Consider the following 26,801-nt stretch of genomic DNA (forward strand, 5'->3'; position numbering starts at 1 on the left):
CCCGTCTTCGAAAAAGACTCGTCCTCGAGTCTTGAGAACGTTGAAAAAAATCCTCTTCTCTTTTTACACGTTGTAGAAACTTAAAAAATAACTTTTTATTCCACATGTTTGCTCCATATGCATAATGCAAATCACTAGATGTTTCATTGGGTGGGTTTTTATGAACAAAAGTGGTAGAAATAATCCCCTCGTGTACTCCACAAAAATTCTCATCAATGCCACCATTTAACGCATCATACTTTTATAGCATACTTGTGATAGGTTCATGCATGGGGGGCATACATACATACATACATACATCGATATCTCTTCACCAGTATTTATTCCATTTTGAAAACCCTCTAAAATAGGAGATTTAACATTTAAATATTTAATCAAATCTATTTCCTTTTGAAACCTCGTTTCTTCTGGAATAAAATAAAGAATTACCATGGGTTGTCATTCAGTCCCACCGCTAGCCAACGGACCGCCTATCACAACAGTAATGCTACCGCCATCATCTTCATTATTATAAATCTTGGAACTTGATTCACCACCAGTTATCCAAGAGTACCATTCTTCATCCTCGTATACATCATATAAGGGTAGAGAATCATAGTTAAAATCGTCTTCATAGACCTTAGGCTCACCTTGCGACTCGCCTTCGGGATAAGTCGGTTCATAGAACCGGGAGTGGAAATAGCACGAAAGATGCTCCTCTTCCTCGTTTGCACCGTCCCCGACGATGGTTACCGATTCGGTTTCTTTCTTGCTCATCTCCCTTTGTAATTCGAGATCGCGAACTCGTTTTCGGAGCCGGTGGATCTCTTCAAGATCGCGGACTTGTTGTCGGATTTGTTTGATCTTCTTAAGATCCCGTGGGTTGGAACATACTCCACCGCTGCCTCGGCCGGCGACTCTGCGAGTAGGACGTCAGTCTTCTCCACGGGCACGTGAATAGAAAATACTTTTGTCGTTGCTTCTATCGGCGATTCTACGATCAAACAAGTATTCACCTCCACGTCGAGCCATTTGAGAACCAAAAGCTTTGATACTAACTGATGCAGTTTCGGAAGCGATCAATAGCTCGAGAGACTCATGATTAATCAAAAGACGATAAATTGAACCGAAGTTCCAAGAACAATGTTCTTTTATATAAAACTTAATCAAAAACTCATTAAACAATAAACCCTAACATCCAATTTATACTAAACAAAGAAAATAGATAAACATGGTGTGACATTTGAGCCAAAACAAGGTACACCTCAGTACGTATTTACCCATTAAGCAAATAAACGCCTTTTGTGTAACAAACGAACGATTAATCGAACGGGTCGGGTTATGATCCAGATATCTCGGGGGGCCATCTATAAGTGATATACGATCTATACAAGCTAAAATATTAGAAATATGGTTTTAGTTTGATAGCAAACAAGTTAAACGAAAACATGCTCGTTTAACTACTCGCTATAGATTTAAACGCGAAAGATAGTTACAAACCAAGCATTGTATCATCCGTTAAGCCGAAAAAGACTTACTAAACACTTATTTAAAATGTTTTAAGTGATCCGTGAAAATATTTTGATTTTTACAAACATATAGTATGTTTTTATAATTTTACACAAAACTAGCCGAAAAACACACGTTTTCGCGCTGTTTAACGTACTCGATAAGTTTTTCGCGCCAAAAACTGACCCGAACTAAATTTGGACTGGGCTTTTCGTATTTGGGCTTGAGAAATCAGAAACTTAGGCCAAAATGGGCCCATGGAGTTCCGGCCACAGCCGCCACCCCACCCCCCTTTATTTTCTTTTCACATATAAACTAGATTTGAGATATTTTTACACATATTTTCAAACATAACTTCTGGAACTCTTCTTCTACAGCCAAAACCAGCAAGAAACTAGGTAAAAACCTTATGATTAATCGATTTCTGATTCGTTTAAACTCGTTTAACAACATATAAACATGTCTTGATTGTTAAAAATCATAGTTAACCATGTAAAACTCTCAAAAATCATTCAAAAACATACTTTGATGTTAAACCTAGTTTCAAATCAGAAACATGATCTTTTTTGGCTATAAACACGGATTAAAGGGTTGAAACGGCGTTTTTACGGTTCAAAAGTTCGTTTTCGTGCACTAGCCGAAACCCTAAGTTAAAAGGCTGTTCTATTGATGAAACCTGCTTGGTTTGAGATATAGGACTTGTATCTAGCTTGCATAGAAGCACAAGAACCTAAAAACTTGATTAGAAAGTCGGAAACGAGCCAAACCCGCTAAGGTAATGCCGAAACACTCGCTTACGGGCTATTTAGGTTAAGGTTGTGATGTGCATATTATTAGGCCTTGAAATTATTCAGGGACATCAGGGACCATGTCAATGAGTCCCTTTTCAAATTTGGTAATTTTTTGACCATCCGAGAATATTTGGCGAATTTATTACCAAATTGGGACGTTTATTTGGGAAAAATAGCTAAAATACTTCAAAAATTATGAAATTTTTCTGGGAACTCAGATTTGATGTATTTTGATCACATATAAATTTTGGGATCATTTTGAAAAGTTTAAAGGTGTTTTGTTTATATGCGTTCGTGTGAATTTTTATAGCCGAATTTGGGCCGAAAAGAATATCGCACGAGCTTTTTACATTCTGTAATTGATACAGGTTGATTTTGGACATGATTTGAGCATTCAGGAATTTTTGTGGAATTTTTGGAAATTGTTTGGGGTAAACGGACGATTTTCAAGCTAAATATAGCTAATAAAATGAATTTTTATAAATTAATAAATCAGTAAATAAATTCCAGAAATATTTTTATAAAAATCTAAATATTTTAATTGATAAGTGGTTAAATTTTCATAATTTAATGATTAACGGTTAATTAATTATGCTAATTTGAATATTAAACAAATTCAGTTTTTATAAAAACCGGCAAGTTTGCGACTAGCGAATCTGCGGGAATATCAAAACACCAAGAGTGATCAAAAATCATATTTTTGGACTAATTAAGTAAAAACGAACTTTTCTATGAAAAACCTGGACAATCTGGATGGATTGTGCGCGTTTCTTCTCAAATCAAACTGAATAAACGAAAACGGGCCCCGTGGCTAATTCGGGACCCCAGTATGTGATCCTTCTTTATAACTTAATCATTTTATTAACCAATACATTTATCCAAGCTTATTTTCCCATAACTGTTTTCTGAACGCGTAAACGAACAACTTGGCCCAGCTGGGAAAAAACGGGAATCCGAGCCAAGTTCGGTTTTAAGTATTAGACATTGAACAACATCACAACCTAAGCCTATTACCACTTTCTGGGCATTTTAGCTATACCCAGATTAGTTATACAGCCCAGTTTAGTATTGAGATTATAATAATATTAAAATATTAATATTATTATAATATTGATTTTAGGAACTACCTGATAGCGGACCGAACAAACCACGAGCTGATACAGTACCGATTATCTACTAAACCGTGAGTTTCATGACCCCACTCTTTAAACAGTTTTACGAACTTTTGGGGTGAAAAGCATGTTTGATTACATATACATACCTGAAACATGTATTGATGTGAATTATCTAAGTGCTAACACACGAAAGTCCCCACGATCACAGTGATTAACTTCGAGCCGGTGGCTTGTAAATAGTACTATTGGTTTGACAAACCCAAGCGGAATCGGCCTGGTTGCCGTGTCACATAGCGCCGTTTGCACATGACCATATTTATACAAACATGCTATGTAGTGTTAGACATAGCTACCGGGGCATGTTGTGGGCGGAAAGGGGCTAGAATGGTTGATTGAGCGTGGGAAATGGATGCACGCAGCACATACAGTCAAGGCTTCACTGTAGCTTAGCATAATTACATACATACATACATACATACATACTTATTTCATGATTACAAGTGTTAACTTGTGAATACTCATTACTGTTTTCTTGAAACTCGTGAAACTCACCAACTCTAGTAGTTGACCCGTTTTAAACTGCTTTTCATGTGTACCTAAATCGGAATGATTTGGTGATCTATTACTTGCCCAAGGTGTGTGGTTGATCCTATGTGAATAGAGACAAGGGTGTTAGTAGTAAGAACGTATAGTTAACGAACTAGTTTTGTTTGTATCACTTAGACTGTAAAACAATTATAGAACAAAGAAATGTAATATATTGTAAATTATTTTGTAATGTTTCTTTATAAATAATGTGTTGATACCAGAGGTGTCTGTTACATTCACGTTTTACGCTTCTGCATGATGCTAGTCGGGGTGTGACACATGAAAACGAGATAAACATAAAACAAGAAAAGATAAACTATTAAAATAAAAGATTCCAACTCAATTTAATGCCCCTGCATCAATTCTATTTAAAGTTTGAATTAATATACAAACTAATAACCAATCAACCTTATGAGAAATATCCCCTATGACAGTTTTAAGCTTGATGAAGGAATTCGGTACTGTATACAAAAACACCCACTTTCAAATTAAAGCCGATTCAAGTGCGAAACTGAAAAGGATAAAAGTAAAATGTGCGGGTCAAGAACCACCATAGTGGTTGTTAAGAACTAAATACTTTACAGACTGTACTTGATGGATTTAACAACTAAATGTTGCATAATTTTTTCCAACCAAAATGCTCTTCATTAGGAAGCACTCCCATGAGTTCATGTATTGAAATTTGTGGATGAGCATCATTTGATTGAAAGGCTACCTGCATGCAACCCTGGAGGTTAAAACAAATTAATATAGTAACGCAAAGTATTGATGCTATAACTTATCTCGGAAGTCATCAAAGTTTTCATGCACATCTTCACATTTTTTTGTAACACCAAGATTCAAGAATTAGTAAAGAAACAAAAACTAAAGTTCAAACCTCAAATACTGGAAAATTAGGATATTTGCTTACTAAAACTTCAATTTGAGTATTGTGCAAAAGATCATGGATGGATGACAAAGCAAGGCTATGAAAGCATCACTAAAACTACAAACGAATCAATTCAAAGCAAGTCAACTGCACTACATATTTCCTTTGTTTGTACCAAGGAAAACAAATTAGGGCAAAATCAGGACTAACCTTAAAGTTTTTTGGCTTCATGCGTACCAGCAGCACCACCATCTTCGCGTCGCTAACCTATTCTCAAATTATACCATAAAATTAGGTTTAATGTAATAAAATTTGGGAAAGGAGTTACCTTGGGTGATTCGAAGAAAGCAATTGTTCCATTAAGTTATGAACACAACTGTTATTCCATAAGTGAAGAAAAACTATGTTTACCAGAGAAGAAGATGGCAACCGTGTAAAAGAAACATGGATGGTAGTTAGGGTTAGAATGATATAAGGGAAATAAGGATTTTAATTAGATTTAATCAAAACTATGTAGTTTTGATAAGTTTTGTATCTAACTTGGGTGTATAACAGCCCCATATTCACTATCCCCTAAATATTAATGTAGTGTAACAATAATTACTCTAGTTTAAAAATTATAGTGTAATAATAGTTACTCAAATTATTTATACAATTCTTATAATAAAAATCAGTTGTATTTGATCCAAACTGGATATAAATTATGCAAGTTACCTGTAACATGATACTACAATTATACAAATTAAAGATGATACACGCCAAAAAGCAAATTCCATTATATATACATATTTGTTTAAAAATTTTATATGAATCAAATCAAAACTAAATTTAATCTAGTTTTTTGTGAAGCTAATTCCAAGAAAGTTTTTGAGCCACGGATTGTTTATGATTAGATTACTTGAATATGGATACTACCCCACTTAATACTCAAGTTTATTGTTAATAAATAATAACTCCAAAATACAATTCAACCCGATTTGATTTTAGGTGGGCCCCATATAAACTTAATAATATTTGTTGCTAGTATATGGACATTCATCAACTTCAAAACTAAAATCAATAAAATGAAATGGATTCTTTTATGTATTAGACTGACAATTTATTAAAGATTGATATCAAGGCACGTAAACCATATGAGACTTGAAACTTCTAAGTCATAAGATCATCTAGTTGGGCATGTTACTACTTCGGTTGTTCCGGATGAGAGAAATTAGTCGAGAGTTGTTTATTTGTACCTTAAACCTTGAAGGTAATCGATCAAATCCTTTTTCAGTTGTTCACTACTACACGTCGTAAAATAGTAGTACTGACTATTGTGTGTTTTAAAAAAAGTTTCTTATATATATGGAATGAAGATTTTTAAAAGTTGATGATATGGCAACACCACCGTCATAGAATCGCCACAAGACTTGGTGGATTGTCTTCAAGTCATAGGATCGTTTAGTTGAGCAAGTTACTTCGCTTGTTTAGAATAAGAAAACATAGATTACAGACTTACAGTTGTTTACGTCCTAATTTGAAATCTTGAAGGTAATCGATCAGATCCTTAATTAGTTATGTGTTTGAAAAAAAATATACCCTGTTCATGAAAACTCACATCAACTCTATACCTCTATTATGGGTGATTGTATGCCTTTTAACATTTGGAGTACGATTGTCATCATATTCTCACGTGATAAGATCATAAACAAATATATATACAAAAAGAGAACTAAATTTAGAATACGCTTTAGGCATCCAAAAAAGTTAGGCTGGCCCTTCTCTCTTCCAATTACATTATATCCATCAAAAGATACGCACACATGTATTATACGGTTAATACGAACTAAAACTGATTATTTAAGAAAACTTTCTTAATATAAATATGTAACCAATAATTAGTAAATAAAAAGCACATGAAAAGGAACTCATTCATAGTCCTACAAACATGTTGATCATGTGCCAATGGCCGGTTGGGAAAGTTATTATAGTTTTTGTTTCAATTATTAAGCATTAACCATAATGGTAAAGCATTATTTGAGTGAATTATATAAGAGTAAAATATTTATTTTATTTAATCTGGATTTTTTTATTAGTGGAAATAAGATAACCGACATTGTGGGATCATGTGTTGCCCACGAAGCAGACCACACCATCAACGCTCCATGGAAAGCTAATGTTATTTGAGTTCAAATACACTTACGAAAGATTTATATTTTTGTATTTTAACTTTATCCTTATATTTTATAATAATATGTATATTAGTTTTTATTAATCCTAACTATTGTCTTTTGGTCATTACCGGTCCCAACTAACGAATTGGCTGCTAACGGCCCCAACTTTTAACGTATTTGTTCCTTACGGTCTGCGACTAACAAATCCTAACGTCGTTAGTTTCAGATCGTCGAAAAAATGTTTTTGGCAGGAAAACTCAATTTTTTCCCGAAAACTCAAAATTTTCATCCCAAACATCTTGGTAACGATGTATCAGATATTTAGGAACCTTTTTCTAGCAAAAGGCCAATTATTGAGGTCATCGGAAACCCTAGAACCATCGTCGGAATCAGTTGATGGTGCTCAAGTGGTGGTAGTTGGTTTGCGGTGAGTCAATTGGTGGTGGTTGCGGTGTTCAGGTGGTGTTTTCCGGCAACAAATTTGACTTTCCGGCCAAAAACGTTTTTCCAACGGCCTAAAACTAACGACGTTAAGATTCTATTAGTCGCGGACCATTAGGAACAAATACGTTAAAAGTTGGGACTGTTATTAGCCAATTAATTAGTTAAGAGTGACAATGACCAAAATGTTATAGTTGGGATTAATAAAAATAAATATACCTTTATAATAAGATATTTAGTATTATGTTATACGATCAAAATCTATGTTGACTTTAAGAAGAGATGGAAATGGCTTGATATCGGGCCGGGTATTATAATTCTATGTTCATATCCATTTGTAAAACCGTGTTACATAGTCGGCTCATTATTCGGTTGGTATCAATCGTGCGCGCAAGTATCGGGTATACTCGTTAGTTTATTAAAAGTTATACCTATTGGGATTCTCATATACAATTTTTATCATTATAATTCGTTTATATCTTTTATTCGCATAACTTTTATAAATTAAAATATCATTATAATTTATATATATATATGTAGGGGTGGATCTAGAGAGAACTAGAGAACTAATAAAAATTAATTTCTTTTTTTAAAAAATATTTTACGATTTTTTTTCTTTCCTCATTCTAATAAGATGATATTGTTCCTAAAAAAAAACCGTCGATGTAATGCATATGTGCACTAATGTGTATTACATATATATAATAGTGTTTTATTGCATGTAATACAACACAATTGCATTATACAATACACACTATTGAATATATGCAAATACAACACTAATAATTGTACTCAAAACACACTATCGCATATACATAATACAAGACTAATGCACATATGCACTATATTGATTTTTTTGTATTTTTGGATATAATATAACACTATTGCACTAATACAATACAAAAAATTACATATATGCTATTCAACACTATTGCACATATCAAAATATACACTAGTGCACATATGCAATAAAAAAAGTCGATGTATTGCATATGTGCACTACAACGAGTTTTTTTATTATTATTTTTTATTTTTTTCGAGCGAATGGTATCTAAATATAAGAATAATGACAAAAACGAAAATTTAAAAATATTTTTTTAAATTAAATTAAAAATATTTCTTTATTAATTCTCTCTTTAAGAAGGAGTTTTTTCTTAATCCCTTCTTAATCCTCGCCCTATATATATATACACACAAATACTTCACAAACTATAATATACAAAGAATATCAATTGCGACCTATCCTATCAGATAATTTTTTTTATCTATAAACCTATTAAAATGAAGCATTAATAGATGATGGATAAGGGGAAATAAAAATTTAAATTAAAAGTAGAATCATTTCCATTAGAAGTGGCTCTGGGCCTTTTCTTTACAAGTTTGGAATTGATCTACATGCAGCCTGTGTAATTGAGCTCCCTTCCATGTTCTTGGGATGGGAGTGTCATCAAGCCTTTCGAGCCGATATGCACTTGGTTCGGAATCTCGTTGTTTACGCAGTATGTAGTCTCCAACATTGAAGCTGCAGTTTCATTCGTGTTTTCCCCAACTGGGGTTTTACACGCATTAGCCTGCTCAGCGTTCATTGCGCCACGAGGTGCGTGAGTTTCCCATATCTGACAAATGCTTCGACGACGTCCTTCAAGTCTAAGCATTCATCGGTTGTGTGGCCTTTTGTCCTGTGGAAGTCACAAGATTTGCTTTGGTCAGCGTTTGGACGCTGTCGGATAATTGGAGCCTTCGGCCATGGGAGCCTCTCGGTGGCGAATATCTCGGTGACGCTTTTGGTGAGTGGCGTCCATCTGGAGTTCCGGTTCGACGACTGCATGTTATCCCTTCCGCCTAACCGAGGGTGCGAGCCGGATGAGGTGTCAAAGTTTACCCTTGACTGCCAAATGCCTAGCTTCCTCTTTTTGTTTAGTCGGGCGGTAAGGACGTTGTTTTCTCTTGTTTTCTGAGTGTAAAGGTTTGTGCTCTGGGGAAGATCTCTACCCAGTTGCTTTTCCGTTTCCGCAAAGCGTTTAGCTGCTGTCATGATGCCATCCCACGTGGATGGCATGCCATCTTTACCCGTTAAGGTGCGGATGAGCTCTGGATATTCGGCGCCCTGGATGAAAGCAGCGCGAACAAGATCTTCGCTAATATTGCCCAGACTTAGCTTCTTTGAATTGAAGCGCGTGATGAAGTCTAGTAAAGACTCATCTTCCTCTCGGATGCAGTTGAGGATCGTCCATTGCTCTTCAGTATATTTTCTCTGTTGACTGAAGTGTTGGCTGAACTTGTGTTGGAAGTCCGCCCAATCGTAGATGTGGTGGACCGATAGACGGTCAAACCACGCTCTAGCCGCTCCAACCAGTGTCATCTGGAACATATAACACCACGTGGGTTCCGTCCAGTTGCTGACGGTTGCCCCCGCTATGAATCTGTTCAAATGGTCATCTGGGTCGGAGATACCATCATAAGTGCCGATGTTGGGCATCTGCTTGGCACTCTTCGGGGCGATTGCTTCCGCAATGTCCCTTGCAAACTTGGACGTTCCCGCATTTGCAACAGTTGGTCTAAAGGTTTTGGAGAAGTCACGCGGGTTTCCCCCCGCGTTCCTTGGTTTGAAGGTTTCTCCGAAATTCCTTCTCGGTTGGAAGTCCGTTACCTTACGCTTCCCTTTCGCCCTATGGCGAGGGTTTGCGTCGGTGTCGGATTCCTTCCGATCATCGTCCGAGTACTCGCACTCACTGCTCATGTTGAGCTGTTGTCGAGTGCTTCCGAATTCGTCAACCTGTTGGAGTGAACGCAAGCGTTCATCCAACTCAGCTTGGAATTCCTTCTGACGTGCTTCCGCCCACGCTTTAACTTGATCAAGTGTCTGGCGGGGGAGCCTCGTCTGTTGTCTTTCCGCCTGGGTATCAATGAATCCCAGGGGATGATTGTTTACTGCACTTGCCCCGGCTCGGGTAACCGGGGGTAGTGTTCGTAAAATTTACTGCACTTGCCCCGGCTTGGGTAACCGGGGTAGTGTTCGTAAAATGTGTGTACTCGCCGGTGTTCCCCCCAGTAGCTGGGGTTGTGGTTACTGGAGTTTCTTGGTCACTCGCTGGCCTTGGGACCGGAGTAACGTTAACCATCTTTCCAGAAGTTTTGAAAAAACTGAAAAAGAATTAGTTCTAGCTTTTATGCACGGATGGCGCCAATGAAGAAACACTAAGTGACCCCGGGCAGATTACGGATAATCTGGGGGTTAAATAGATGTTTCCCACGAGGGTTAGGTCCGGCAAAGATGGTTGTTCTTCTGATGACCTGCAAAACAGACACCGTGAGCTCGTCACTGAGAAGGGGGGGGACCTCCTTGTGACCACCCTCCGGCGTGAGAATCAGACTAGATTGCTCTTGAATTTGAGAGTTAGTGTATTGTGCGTGTAGCCTTGCTGTGCGGGTAGCCTTCCCTGATGGCTAGTATCCGTAGCTGCTGGAACAGACGGAGTACGTCCCATTGGGAGGCTTTTCCTGCGGGAACAGCTTGCGTACTGCGCGTAAGGACGTCATCTCTCTGAGCATGGCGGGTCCTGCGGATCCAGTTGGTCTTTGCGCAGACGTCCCTCTTTAAGGTGAGTCTTGCGAGTTCAACTGCGCAGACGTCTCTTTTGGAGTTGAGTCTTGTGGGTCCAACTGGGCTCTGCTGGGACCTACCTCTTCAATATCTAAATGCATAGTCGGTTAAATTCCTGTAGAATATTTGTTCAAAAAAAGATCAAGAAAATATACTGTTTAATACATATAAAAATCAATTTTAAATAGAGAATAATAATCATGTTGTATAAATCTTTTAAATTCTTTTTAAATTTCATTACCTTGTGTTATAACAAACCTAACATGATGTCAAAAGTTGAAAGTTGGTTATGTTAAATAATGAAATTACTAAGATCCTAGGGTATACTTTAACGTCCGGGGCGCTAAAGCTGATTTTGCAAAGGCTATCGACTGTGACATCACTTCCTTCGATCTTCATTGGTTAAGGGGCGTTAAAGGCAAGCCGGGTTAAATTGTTAACGGACTTTAAAATCCACAATGAAGTAATATATTTTGTCTAGGAATTCTGTTACGTAGGATTGTAATATTTTACATTGTCAAACTCTGCCACTAATTATGCATAACGTCATAGAATGCACCGCTTCTATGTCTCTTATATCTTAAAACCAAAAGAAACTCGCTAAAGAACTAAAATGGAACACGTGTGAATGTGTGATGCTCAACTCAGTCATGAGCAAAACTGCAAAAGTAAAATATACACGTAAGTAGAAAGTATTTATAGTCTTTTGAACAATAACCCTTCGTTAAATACGCATCACCCAACTTTTAAACCACAATGACTCTTGACACCCACATCATAAAAAGGATAGAAAACGTGTAGCTAAGGACCACTATGTGGTCTCATGTGACATTAAGATGTTTTGATAAGAACCAGCTGGGCTAGCCTAGTTGGCCAGGCAAAGGATGGGAAGACATAGGGAGACCCGGGTTCGATCCCTGATGCCGATCGTATTTTCCCTGATGCATAAAGCCTGTCGTGTCTTCGGGCGGGGTGAGCAGGGGTTTTACCGGGAATGCCAAATGATCCTTAGGTTCCAGCGTGGGTCCCGATAATGTCAACATAGTCTAGACCGAGAGTGATGGGACCGTGAATGCGGTCGCGTTATCATTTAACTGAGAAAGTCGCCGTTAAAAAAAAAAGAAGATGTTTTGCTAAGTATAACACCAAAAGTGTAAACTTATATTTAAAACTTGGTAGTGTGCAATAGAAACTTAACAAGTGTTGTTTTAGTACTAAAGGGTTTTCTATAATAATAATAATAAATCTTTTTTTTTCTAATATAAACATGATTTAATCTCATTAATGCGAAGGAGGGTGGTCGGTTCCAATTGGGCTAAATTGAAGGCCACTTTAGGTATCTTCACCAATAACAACAATTATAATATTATATTATTATAATAATAAAATAAAATAATGTTATAGATAAACACAGCTGAAATATCAAGTTCCAACGTAACGCGTTCCATAAAGTCAACCAAACACCAGCTGCATCTACAGTGAAAGTCAACCACATGTATGTAGTTTCTTTTTTTTAATTATTAGCGAAATTTTCAACCAATAAGATTCTGTCATGTATTATAAAACTGTTGAATTTTACAAGTGTATGATATGACGTAGATAAGATGTACATGCTTTATTAATATTTGCAAGTTTTTTTTTCAAAATTGTTGGAAAAGTCCTATGATAGCCATTCTAACTCGACCCAAATAATCATGCTGTAATTCAACACATTGTTGGATCATAAATTTTTTTTTCTTTTACTAAATTAAAATGAACCTTGTTTTATTATTTTTTTTAGACAACTTGAAAAAAAACAGCCCTCTCCCGAATAGAAATTTCTAACCCTGAGGAAAAAACCAAGATTACGCACTAAGTAATAGGGTTTTTAACCATGCTACCAAATTCAATTTAAATTAAAATCATTCAAGAATAAAACCATAAATAAGAAACCAGAACAATGGAATCGAAAAGAAATCGTTTTTTATCAATAATAGGGGCAAAAATACCTCATTACGAGTGTTCCAAATAAACCACCAAACAATAAAAATAATCACCCGGGCTATATCCTTTTTCCACTTCACTCATCCAACCAAATCCAACAACTTCATAAGGTTTTGTTCCTCACATTAACAGGAAAACCCACCTCCACCTATATTATTACCATGATCATTTTATAGTTCATATATAATCAATCAAATGTGTCAAAGGTGAGCGAATTCTGTTTTGATGATGTTTCTTTCAATGATAATTTTATTGTTTTCATATTTTGCTATGTTTTAAAAATCTTATTCATGTTTATGCATATAAGGTTTTGTTAAGATAATTTTATCCCTTCTATTGTTTGTTATTATAGCGTAATCGATTTCCTTTGACATTCTTTCTTTCCAGCATGTATGATAATTTTTCCGTTTCTAATTTCTGACAATGAATTTAAATATCAAACCGCATCCTATATGAGCATATAAGGTTCTTGAGCGTAATTTGTAACATGAATAAATGAAGTTATTAACTAATAATTGAGAAAAGAGAAAATAATAGAGCTCACCAAAACTTGTTCATGAATCACAACACAATAGATATATGGTGATGATAAATAGTTTCCAACTTTATTTTTTGTGTGTGAATTAGTTTTCATAAGAGCATCTGTAATCACCAAATCTGATAGAGATTTCAACTTTGAATCTAGTTTTGATGGGTTTTTTTTTGTGTAAAGTAACCGTAAGACGAGTGCGGGTACAGTGTCAAGGCAAAACCCTTCACATACCTAGCGCTCCGCAGGGAATTGAAACCAAGAAGGATCTTCTGGGCAATGCTTGCGGAAACGGGAATAACATCCCCGCATAGCGGGAACGTCGAGAACTACATTGTTTGAAGCTCCAAGATGGAATTGGTTGTTTTAACATAATTGATCACTATGTTCAAAACTACCAAAACCTCATGGAGAATCTACACAAGTGGGACTCAACGCTCCTGACTTGCGAGGAGGTTACAGACCTACCCGCATCATACCCAAAGATCAAGCAGGAAAGTCGGGAATTTCTGCAAGTGACATTAGGACTTCCGCGGGAAGAATCCCCATGGAAAACCTTAAAACTAAACCCTTTTCAAAACCCTTTGCTTAAGTCCAAAAGTTCACCTCACTTATTAGACATTCATGGGAAGAACATTGGACTGGGGGGACTTGAAGAGGTAGGTCCCAGCAGAGCCCAGTTGGACCCGCAGGACTCACCTTGAAGAGAGACGTCTGCGCGGAAACCAACTGGATCCGCAGGACCCTCTATGCTCAGAGACGTGACGTCCTTACGCGCAGTACGCAAGCTGTTCCCGCAGGAAATGCCTCCCAATGGTGAAGTACTCCGCCTGTTCCCGTAGCTGCGGATACAAGCCATCAGGGAAGACCACCCGCGCAGCAAGGCTACACACACAAGGCACTTAGCTCTCAAAATAATTCAGTAGTCACCTGAAGGAATGAGCAAAGCCGGGAACAATCCCGCACAAAGGCGGGAGGGGGAATACTCCCGCCCAAATGAGCCAGTCCGTACGATACTGGAAGATCTTTTGTACTGTACCTGACGAGGTATGGGCGAAAGATCTGACCAGTGATACGACAGCTCATTGACAACAGTATGGCGAGCAGCATGCTCTTGTACTGTATGTCACTATTAGCCGCTGCCTACTCACCAACTCCTGTCATACCACGTGCATAGCCTGCAGTTGGTGGAAAATGAATAGTACACAGCAGGCCTGGTCACTGTCAGCCGCTGCCTACCCACCAACTACCAGCATGGCACGTGCGTAGGCCACAGTTGGTAGAACAGGAATACTATTCAGCCGGCTACACCTTCTTGGAAACCTACCTTCGGCTATAAATACCCCAAATGGTATGATCATCTCATCTTATCTTGTATCTTATATCTTATACCTGATATCTGCTCTAGCAATCTCTTAATATACACTTATATTCAAGAGCAATCTAGTCTGATTCTCACGCCGGAGGGTGGTCACAAGGAGGAACCCCGCCCCCCTTCTCAGTGACGAGCTCACGGTGTCTGTTTTGCAGGTTATCAGAAGAACCATCTTTGCCGGGTCTAACCCCTCGTGGGAAACATTTATTTCACCCCCAGATTATCCGTAATCTGCCCGGGGTCCATTAGTGTTTCTTCAATACCCTTTTATTTAGTAGTGTGAAAATAACTTGACTTATATGATTCGTCGAGAACAAGTTGCTTTATTTCACACGTGCTAGGCATCTAAATTCAATCAAAGCATGTCATCACAATCAAGTGGTTTTCTTCCACTTTCTATGTCTGGCCAACAATTATCTCTTTCTTGAGTTCTCGTCTTTCGTGGCTTCTTGTGTACCTCTTTGGACCTTTCAAACAGTTGAGAGGACACAATATCCTCATATCACACAATTGACATAGTGTTTCATCTCTCTTGACTTATAAGAAGCCACAACTATAATTATCGACCAAATCCAGCCATCACCGATTCCTTGATATCTTGCATTAGATTGTATTCAAAGAATTACTCTAAGATTTTATGGCCAAAATATTTTCCCAATCGACAACTTACGATCATAAGTTAGATACGTGATCAATGGATACATGTAACAAAGTAAATGTTTGAATATATCATAGATATTAACTGCAAAGCATCACATAGTTGATTTTACAATAGTTGTACATCGCATCACCTATTTTTTTATACTATGTTCGTTGCACATATGTTACATGAATATATATATAAACTTATTCATCATTATGTAAGTAACATGTGTGTATGATATAATAAAACTTATAATAACAAAAGATGAATGGTATGAACATTTTTGAAGAATCTCATTTGATGTTACAAAACATTAAAGATGATTGACTGGAATCCTATAAAAAAAAGCAAACATATATTGTATATTACTCCTTTAGGAATATAAAGCAAGATGTCTGTAAATGAAACAGCAAATCAGAGACAAGTATGGAGTGGAACAAAAGAATGAAGTAAAGATATTCATATTAGATTAAAGTTCATATAAATAAATAACAAACAAAAATAATTTGACTGGCAAAAGTGAAAAAAGGCTGCTACTAGTAAATCACTAAATCTAAAGCTTAAGAAAATAAAATAAAAATAAATTAAAAAAAAAAGCAAGATCTAATCTTAACACATTCGTCTCTCCGACGTAAAGAATTTTAAACAAGAAAGAGTGGACCCCACATTCGCCACGTCATATTTAATTTAATTTTTGTACTTTTTTTTGTTCTGTTTTAATTTAACAAGTAAAGTCATGAACAAGCCCTGGTCTGTCAGTGACGTTGAGCCGCCACGACATAAACGTCGAATCTCTGTCGTCCACGTCATCCATGAACCTATACTCACTTGTTTTATTATAGCTTGATTGTGAGTAGTGATCATTAGCCCATTGGTTACCACCGTTCATCATGTATTGGTGGTTATATCCCTCCGATGAATCGCTACCACCGTTTGTAACTGCGGCGGCCGCGGCTGCGTTTGCGCGTCTCTCCTCTTTCTTGTATCTTATCCCGCACGCATTGCATAATGACTACATAAATGAATAATAGTTAAACATTATTGATTGGTTGGATTCATCTAGATAGCTTAAATGAAAAAAAATGACACGAGAATTGAAATTAGGCTATTTTTGGTTCACAATGTGATTCCAAAAATTACATTTTGAATTCGAATGTCTCGGTGCCTTGTTTACAATTCTCATCTCGTAATTGTAATAGCCCTGCTTGCGGTGCGCACATATGATGTATATATGTGTGAACCCTCGGGTGGGCAAAAGTGAAATTGCACTAATTTTGACGTTATTTTACTAATCTCGTGAAAATAACGTTAAAAGTGACGGACGGTTAATCAGGCATCATGTAGTGGCGTTGATAGCTGAAAGATAAGGGTACATGCACCGATCAGCCGGTGTCCCGATGATTGAGTGCTATGTGCCTTATGTCCAAGGCTTGATGCAAAACTACTATCGAGCCGGGGGTCTCACCGGAAGCAGCCTCTCTGTCCCTATGGGGTAGAGGTAAGGCTGCCTACATCTTACCCTCCTCAGACCCTACCATAGCTTTGCTATTGGTGGGATATACTGAGTACGATGATGATGATGATCTCGTAATTGTAAAGTTCAATTAAATTAATTTTTTATTGTTTTTTTTCTTCCGGTTAGGATTTTCTAATTGGGAAAGGTGTTTTTAATTAAGTTGGATTTATTATAAAAATTATTTGTAGATTGAATAATTAAAGTAGCATAAACATACCTTAGGGCCACGAGGTCCATTCCTCCAAAGCGGAGTAGAAGTGGTGTCACAATTCGAGCATCGTCTAGAAAATAGACTATCAGCAGTAGTGGCAGAACCATAACAATTACCACCACTTGCACCACGATTGGCTTTATGAGCCGAAGGTGTAGGCGAGTGGTTAGATGATTGCAAAATGTTCCACCAACTAGACCCACGACGTTTTTCATGGTGCGTTTTTTCATAGTCATTAGTCGAGCGGGTTGAGGGCGTGCCCAACGACAAAGTGCAATCGACCGAAGAAGGTGATGATGAACCATAAGGGCACATGTCTTCGTATGACATTGGATGTATGGTGGAGAATGATTTAGGTTGATAATGGTAGTGGCCACATGAACATGGACCCATCATGGTTGAGCCAGTGCACCTGTTCATGGTTAATGTGTCAATGAGTGTTAACTTGGGTTTGGTGTTGGTTGCTAGATATGATGCAATGAGAGGATGAGGGGGGCTAGGGGTGTTTATATAGGTATACATGAGTGGGTCCAGTGGAAGTGAATATTCCACATATGTTTTATTTGTCGTTTTCTTTTGTTCCAAGCTAGGTTGATTTATAAATATTTTCACTTTTTTGTTTGTTTTATACATATATTACATTGTTATTGTAAAAGGTAAAAACAAATGCATTAATAATTAATAATCAAGTTCTAAAGACAAATATACTAATCATCAAGGTTTACTTTGGTTAGATTGATCAATTTTATGTGTTAAATAAAAAGTATAATTAACTAAGACATTTATTAATATATTTTTTTAAATAATAGAGGGTATACATTAATTTTTTTTCTTTTCCGGAATGACCAACAAAATCCAGTCATCTGAGTACACTCATTGGTAAAAGATGGCGCACGACCACGACAATAGACATCACTTGTGATATATGATGGAGAGGCCCACCACCAGTTCAAAAGGAAACTAGTCACCCGAATACCTGTTATGATGAAAGCTTGTGATTCATACATGAAATTTAGTCATGAACTAGACTTAAACTCACGATCTTCTCTAAAGAAAGTTACCAGGATACCACTTGAACACTAATCCTCTGATCTTTTTTTTTTTGGAACAAACTCCTTTGATCATTTTAAGTTGTTTTAAAATACACTAACGTGTTATCTTTAATTAGTTAGTTTGCTTGACAATGCACATATTGGAAATTAAATTATATCTCAAAAAAATAATTAAAGGGGGGTAACAAGAATAAAGGATGCGTGGGATGCAATGATGAATATGATAGATTGCTTTTTAGCTTTGCGTCTTCTCTGTTTGTTTAACTTAATAAATCTTAAGTCTTAGTTTCATCAACCAATTATCTATATTAGTACTACTATAACTTTTTAAAATTATTTATTGTAAATAGCCTTGGTAAGTTGGTATGTATCTATACATTTTAAAAGAGATCACTTATGTCAAGCCTTGTTTACAGTCTTTTTTTAACATGAAAATTTATAACCGGAAAACTTATGGACTACACCAATACCTTGTCAACATATAAAATAAGCTAAAATTGCACTCTTTGTTTGGTAGGTAGCCTTCAAGAGTTTAAAGATATAAAACCTCTGAAAACTGACCGAATTAGAATCTTAGACATATGGAAGAGGAACTCAAGTATTTACCACTACATTAGTACATTACATGTTTCTTAAACTTCTTATATTTGAAGTTAAAACATCAAGGTCTTGTGATGAATTTGGTTTATTGTTCTAGTATCATAGTGGCATTCGGATGGTGGGTCTTTTTTGGAATTGGTGGTGGGTCAGAACACCAGCATTATCTACAATTACGGGTGTGAGTGGCCTTTTGTTAGTGGGTCTAACAAGATGTCGTGCTTTGTTATTATTATTTTTTTAAAGAAAATGAATAATAATAATAATATAAAAAGGATAAGATTTAAAATGTGATGATTGAGAAGAGTGTTTTGAGGGGGGTGGGTTGGGTTGTTCTTTTGGTGAATGGTCAAAAGAAGCCACGTGACCAACAGGAACAGTCTTCCATAGATACATACACATACACTTCTCCGATCACGAGGACCAACTTCAATTACGTTTATACCCTCACCTTAATCCTCAACTTATTTTTATTTTCCTTAAACTAAAGAAACAATATTCTTAAGTTGTTCACATGAACATGAAGTTCTTAAGTTCAACAACTTTTGTCGTGTTGTTGCAAAAAACAAATAAAATAAATTCTAAGCTTATTTTAGTTGAAAAAATTGCACGTAATGATAAAGTTTTCAATGATATAAAGTCTTGAATGATACTAGTTCAAGCTCCTTCAAAATTATGGAAGAAATAAAAATTTAAAGCTTTATTCGAGTAGACTTTAGATCAAACACACTCGGTGTTAATTAGGATAATTTGTGTAATTTAGACATAATAAACGTGTAAGTTATTTTCTTTTGTCCTAAATGGTGTCCTCCGTTTTGCTGGTCCCTTCTGTTTCAATATACCACCTTACCCAAAAGAAAAAAAGAGTTTAAAACCAAGTAGATTTTAAAATAGATCAAGTATTTTTTGGTCTTGTATACGACTTTAGCAGATAATTGTATCAGTAATTTTGATGGAAAATATTTACGCATTTCGACTACCCAACGACAATGAGGACTAGGTATTTAACTCTTTTTTTTTGTATTTATGATTGCGTTTCTTTTCTTTTTTCTTTTCACAAAGCAACTCGGGTTGTGGTTATTTATGCTATTTTGGGTAGTTTTTTAAAATCTATGTTTTTAATTAGTATTATGTTTCATTTATAAATTAACATCATGTAATGTTTTTACTTTTAGATTGCAAATTGTTTTTAAATATTATTATATAAACAAAATAATAACATTTTATGTTAATATGATAATAATGTGACGGTTTCAACCCGCTTGGAAATGAAATCATGCCCTCATATGCGGTTTTGTGTAAAAAGTTGTGTGAAATGAGGTGACACTTATATGAGAGTACACGCATGAATATAGAACCACACCGGCCCCATCGTTTATATGTAATATGACAACCTGGTTATTTTTTTATTTTTATTTCCTCAGTTATCTATTGTTTAGATAACTAAATGAACTGAACCAAACTAAACTAAACCATCTTCAGAAGCCGTAGCCAAGGCATGAGCAGTGGGAGGCGGACGTGGCTAGTGGACCGGTTCGATGGGTCATGTGATGGTGAACAATGTGACTAGGATTGGTTTGGGTATGGTGTGGTGTGGGGGTCCAGGCCAGGGTGGTGACTGGGTCACACTCAGAGTCTTGATAAAGATAAAAGAGGGAATCCACAGATTTTGTTACGATTATAAAAGAGAGAAAGGGGTTGATAGAAATGGTTGATACAACTGCAACCTATTTTCCTCTGGGTTTTGGACTAAATCTTTGACCCAAATTATTATTATAAAAAACATGGAAAAAGCATCATAATTATGCATTCTTGGTCTAAAAAACATACACATTTTGTCCTACAATCATTCTCCTAAAAGAATATAATCTCTAGAAGGCTTCAAAAATTTAAAGTATCTCAACTTAAATTTTACAAAAAAATTTATCCAATTATATTTGTACAATATAAAACTACATGGCGTTATTCGAGTTTATTATCCATTAGAGTTATTATTATTTGATATATCATTTATTTTTCTTAATTTCACCCTACAACGTTACGCATGTTAATTTTCTTCTAACTTATAAATTTATTACGTGTTTATTTTCTTCACACATAAATCTACGCATACGACATGATGTAAAAAATACCGAGTAAATAAAAAACTTGGCATATGTAATCACAAATCAAATACGTTCGAATAAAAACCCGTTCACGCTTAAATATATATAAATTAGTTACAAGTTATATAAAAAGTGAAACTTCTAGACCCTCTCAAACGACGAGATTGAAACGTCGTTTTAGAAACGTAATTTTAGAAAAATGAAATGTTTTGTGGAAAAACTTAGTTTGATGCACATTTTATTTGAATAATAAATTTACAAATATATGGGAGAAATGTGAGTCAAACATAGATATATTGGTCAAAAAGAAGATGTTGTGTTACTTGGGTTGTAATCTAGGGACAAATATAGGACAGGAACATCTTAGAAAACAAACAAACAAAAGTAAAATGGGCCCACATTGATAGCCAACTCATAGTTCTCATCCCCAAGGAACAAACACAACTCCTTTCGAATATGAATCCAATCGACAAAAAGATTCAAACAAAACATCAAAACACTTGGAGAACGAGAGAATCAGATCGTCTAGAGATCCGTGTACAATCTAACTAAAGATGTGCTTATTAAATATTAAAAAAACACAAATAAAACAAAGAGAGGTTTAATCAAATGCGAACCCAGTTCAAACCCGATAGGTGGTGAGGGTTTATGAATTTCATTCGGTTCCACGTATCAGAGGGTACAATCTTATGGCGGTCGAGAAATCAACCTTGAACACATGTGATTCTCTACCGATTAAAAAAAATCGACAGCGAAGTAATCTTGAACATATAATATTAATGATATAAACTAGTAAAGTAATATGAAAATATTACTACATAAGAACAAGGAAAAAAAGAAGAAAACTAAAACTAACTTTGATTACTCGTTGGATTTTTGGTTGGATTCAGAATTGGCAACTTAAGTGGGATTCAGTTTTGGGTGGATTTATAATCAAATGCCGAACTGACAAACAACTGATTTTCATTCGCTGTCACTCATTTGCTCGGTCCTTTACACTAACTTTCATCTAAATACTAAGTTAAGTTTTGGCATATGCCAACCATTTTCACTTAGTAGTGGCACTTGCATCTACGGAAAAAATATAACAGGGTCACACGTGAACAAGTAATATTTGTTATCAAGAAAAATAAATCTATAACCAACAAACATCATACGTTGGGGGTGTTTGGGATTTCTTATTTTGCCTCATTTTAACTTTTTATTAAGTTAATAAGTTACAAAAGCGTAACTTCTGGAACTTTTTCTCTCACAATATAAGCAATCCCAAACACATTATTACTTTTCAAAAAGTTTATAAGTTATAAGTTAGAGAAAATAAGCAATCTCAAACACCCCCGTAATTTACTAATCTTAGCTACTAAGAAACATGAAATTACGAATTATAAAAAAAAAAGAGGAAAGATCCGGTCTAAGTTGGAATTAATTAAAGTCATGCATGCAAAACTTGAACCAATGTTATGGAGCACGTGGATTCACATTGATGGTAGTCTTAGGCTGAGGGGTGTGGGGCGCTAACCTGGGCGCGAGAGCCCCTCCGCTCGCGCCCCCAGGCGCTAACCCCACACCACCGGGGCGCGAACCGGGCAGGCGTGAGTGTGGTCGCGGGAGAAGAGAGAGAAAAAGGTGTGGGGTATACCAAAAAGAGCCGTTGAGCTCGGATAAAATAAAAAAAAACATTAAAAACCCCTATATAATACCCCAAAATCAACCCATTTCAACCATATCAAAACACAACTTCAAACTCCAAACTCCTATATAATACCCCAAACTCCTATATAATACCCCAAAATGTCTGGAAATTGGTACCCAAACCTAGATTCAGATTATATTGACGACGATTTATGGTCGTCACCAGACCAACCGATGTTTTATTCGGGGCCGCAAGAAACATCCGGCTTTCAACCATCCAACATACAACCGTCTCCTAACTTTGTTGTTCCAGAGACACAAGAATCACACGGTGATGCAACGGGAGCAAGAAGACGCGTCCACCGGAAAAAACAACTTGCAACGGACGGGCCGGGACCGGCTTCGACTCCGAGGACGAAACGGAAAACCACTCCGTGGTCATCGGATGAGAAGGAAGCCTTGTGTCGGGCTTGGATAGTCATTTCTGAGGATCGGCGTTGCGGTAATTGATTTAACGTTTTTAAAAATGATTTTTAATAAAAAAGTTAAATAAAAAAGTTAACTGGAAATCTAATTTAATTATTCATTTTGCAGCCGACTACCAAAAAAGCAAGATTTTTTGGACAAAGGTTAGGGAGACGCTCTATACGCTCGTTGGGAGTACAGAGTGAAACGCCGACATGATTTCGGGTCGGTGGTCCGAAATCAGAAAATTTGTCGGCTTGTTTACTAATCTTTTCAACAGGAACGCCGGTCGTATGAGACCAAGTGGCAGTGATGATTTGGCGGTTTACAATTTCACGGTCGAAGAGTGGAGGCAGGAGTGTTTGCGGAGGTATGGGATGGTGAAGACGTGGGACGATTTAAAGTTGTGGGAGAGGTTGAAAAGGTGTTCCAAGTGGGTTGAGCTGGTGGCGCCGGACCTTGATGCGGAAGTAGGGCCGAAACGGACTAAAACTAGTTCGTCTGGAGCGTATAGCACTTCCGCCGGGTCGGATTGCCGCGTTGGATTCGACCTAAACATTGCGGGGGAGGAAACGTCTTCACCGCCGAGGAGGCGGCCATTGGGAAGGGACGCCAAGGGGAAAAAACCGGCTGAGGGGGGAGCCGTAAACATCGCCAATCTTGTTGAATCCCTCAATAAATTCAACAAAACCATGGAGGTGGTCTCTAATGACAAAAAGGAAAAAAGTCGAATGAGAGATTTGGACTTCCTTACTAGAGACTTCAGTAACCTAAATCCGGTCGATCAAATGCTAATGGAAAAGCAAAAGGAACGTATCCGAAAGAGGTTGATCGAAGAAGACCAAGCCGAAGAATAAGAATAATGTTTTTTTTATTACTTTTATTTTTATTTTATTTTTAGATATTAATGTGTTTTTTCATTAATGTGTGTTTTTTTTAATAATTTATGAGTTTTTTTAATAATACATTTTTGAATATATTTATAAAAAAATAAAAAAAAAAATCCGCTGGAGCCCCTGCTGAAGCCCCTCCACACCAGGGCCAGGGACTCCAACGGGGGCTCCAACACCCCCCTTATCCAGTTTCTCTCTCTGCCACACGTCATAATATTATTGGCTGGAGCCCCCACTGGAGCCCCCACTGGAGCCCCCCACACCCCTTAGCCTTAGCGAAATTTTCAACCAATAAGATTCTGTCATGTATTATAAAACTGTTGAATTTTACAAGTGTATGATGTGACGTAGATAAGATGTACATGCTTTATTAATATTTGCAAGTTTTTTTTTTCAAAATTGTTGGAAAAGTCCTATGATAGCCATTCTAACTCGACCCAAATAATCATGCTGTAATTCAACACATTGTTGGATCATATATTTTTTTTCTTTTACTAAATTAAAATGAACCTTGTTTTATTATTTTTTTTAGACAACTTGAAAAAAAACAGCCCTCTCCCGAATAGAAATTTCTAACCCTGAGGAAAAAACCAAGATTACGCACTAAGTAATAGGGTTTTTAACCATGCTACCAAATTCAATTTAAATTAAAATCATTCAAGAATAAAACCATAAATAAGAAACCAGAACAATGGAATCGAAAAGAAATCGTTTTTTATCAATAATAGGGGCAAAAATACCTCATTACGAGTGTTCCAAATAAACCACCAAACAATAAAAATAATCACCCGGGCTATATCCTTTTTCCACTTCACTCATCCAACCAAATCCAACAACTTCATAAGGTTTTGTTCCTCACATTAACAGGAAAACCCACCTCCACCTATATTATTACCATGATCATTTTATAGTTCATATATAATCAATCAAATGTGTCAAAGGTGAGCGAATTCTGTTTTGATGATGTTTCTTTCAATGATAATTTTATTGTTTTCATATTTTGCTATGTTTTAAAAATCTTATTCATGTTTATGCATATAAGGTTTTGTTAAGATAATTTTATCCCTTCTATTGTTTGTTATTATAGCGTAATCGATTTCCTTTGACATTCTTTCTTTCCAGCATGTATGATAATTTTTCCGTTTCTAATTTCTGACAATGAATTTAAATATCAAACCGCATCCTATATGAGCATATAAGGTTCTTGAGCGTAATTTGTAACATGAATAAATGAAGTTATTAACTAATAATTGAGAAAAGAGAAAATAATAGAGCTCACCAAAACTTGTTCATGAATCACAACACAATAGATATATGGTGATGATAAATAGTTTCCAACTTTATTTTTTGTGTGTGAATTAGTTTTCATAAGAGCATCTGTAATCACCAAATCTGATAGAGATTTCAACTTTGAATCTAGTTTTGATGGGTTTTTTTTTACAATAATCGCTTTAAGCCTACCTGTTAAGCAGAAACTGTTATTTACCTGATATCATTGATTAGTATGAGCATTAATGAGTCCCGTAAGTTTACTGATAACGAGCTCTCAACGTTAAAAAACGATACATAAAACACCTTCATAGCCACATCTCTTTCTCTTTCATACTAGATGATTATCGTAAACGCTCTATACTTAAAACTGATTTTTTTTTATTATTCTAAGGTTGGTCGTTCTGATATAACGTCGTCACGCTATACCCTCTCCACATCAGCCACCCTCCTTAACGTTGCCCCATCAAGCTCTTACACCGTTAACCCAATATCGTCAACCATAAATCTACTCCAATACAAAATCTAGAAACACCATGCCAGTAGAGGTGGACAAATAAACCGGTTAACCGAACCAACCCGAAAACTGAACCGAAGCCAATTATGTAGAAACCAGTTTGGAACCAATTGAAACCGCAGGTTTGGAACCGATTTGTAATATTCTCCACCAAAACCGGTTAGCCGAGCTGAAACCGTTCAAACCCCGAACCAAAACTGATTGTATCATGGTAAGAAACTGTTTTCAACCAGAACCGAAACCGATCATAAACTGGCTTTGACTTTTGTTAACCAAACCGAATCAGTTTTAACCTAAACCGGTTTTGAGTTTTAAACCGATGTACCTCTAATACCAGCGTGGTGTTTGGGCGTTATAAAGCCACCACAACAAATAGCCTTGCACTTAAAGCTTGTAATGTTATTAAACTATACATGATTTATTTAAATGATAAAAAAGACAAGGCTACAATAATAAAGTTAGTTTCATCTTCATGTATGTCTCTATACCTTTTAATATTAAGCACGTTAAATAAATATATATAATAAAAGTATATAAAGAAAAGAAAAGAATATACTTGATAAACCAAAATTGTTGTGACCTACCTGCCTCCAAAAGCATAATAATCCAGTACTTACAACTATCTTTTCTTCACCATCCACCACTATTTAAACCACACTTTCTTTCCCAATTCAACACACACTCACTCTCACATACAAAACCCTAACTCCTCTGTTCTTCAAAATCCTCACAATCCAATCAATACCCACTTCAATTCACCCCATTACGATCATATCTCTTCTTCCAATTGCCCAATTTCACCCCCAATTTGGTCCAATCCCAAACCCCAGTTCCCTGTTTCATCCCGTACGAAACCCAGATCAAATTCGTTCAATTGCTCGAATTCGGTAGTCTCCGGCGGTAATTGAAGCTCCGGCGAGTTCACGTGTACAGAAAAATTGGAGCTTTTTCCAGAGGCTTGCAGAA

At 36.4% G+C, this 26,801-nt stretch overlaps 1 protein-coding gene across 1 annotated transcript; it reads right to left on the bottom strand.

Annotated features, from left to right (window-relative positions):
* Positions 1-16,200: 16,200 nt before the first annotated feature.
* On the bottom strand, positions 16,201-17,773 carry LOC143575569 (GATA transcription factor 18-like). The gene is made up of 2 exons (XM_077059907.1): positions 17,312-17,773; positions 16,201-16,590 (listed from the first exon to the last, which is right to left on the bottom strand). The coding sequence occupies exons 1-2, from the start codon at positions 17,723-17,725 to the stop codon at positions 16,300-16,302; spliced, it is 705 nt and encodes a 234-aa protein (XP_076916022.1). The 5' UTR covers positions 17,726-17,773; the 3' UTR covers positions 16,201-16,299.
* Between the last annotated feature and the right edge of the window lie 9,028 nt (positions 17,774-26,801).

This window comes from Bidens hawaiensis, unplaced genomic scaffold (genome assembly GCF_021521415.1).
Source record: "Bidens hawaiensis isolate Kalapana, Puna unplaced genomic scaffold, B.hawaiensis_p1.1 tig00027541_1, whole genome shotgun sequence".
Taxonomy (NCBI): domain Eukaryota; kingdom Viridiplantae; phylum Streptophyta; class Magnoliopsida; order Asterales; family Asteraceae; genus Bidens; species Bidens hawaiensis.

Coding starts and splice junctions, on each gene's coding strand:
- LOC143575569 (XM_077059907.1), bottom strand. CDS start 17,725: ATGAACAGGTGCACTGGCTCAACCATGATGGGTCCATGTTCATGTGGC. Junction 16,591..17,311: donor ATGGACCTCGTGGCCCTAAG/GTATGTTTATGC, acceptor TCATTTATGTAG/TCATTATGCAATGCGTGCGG.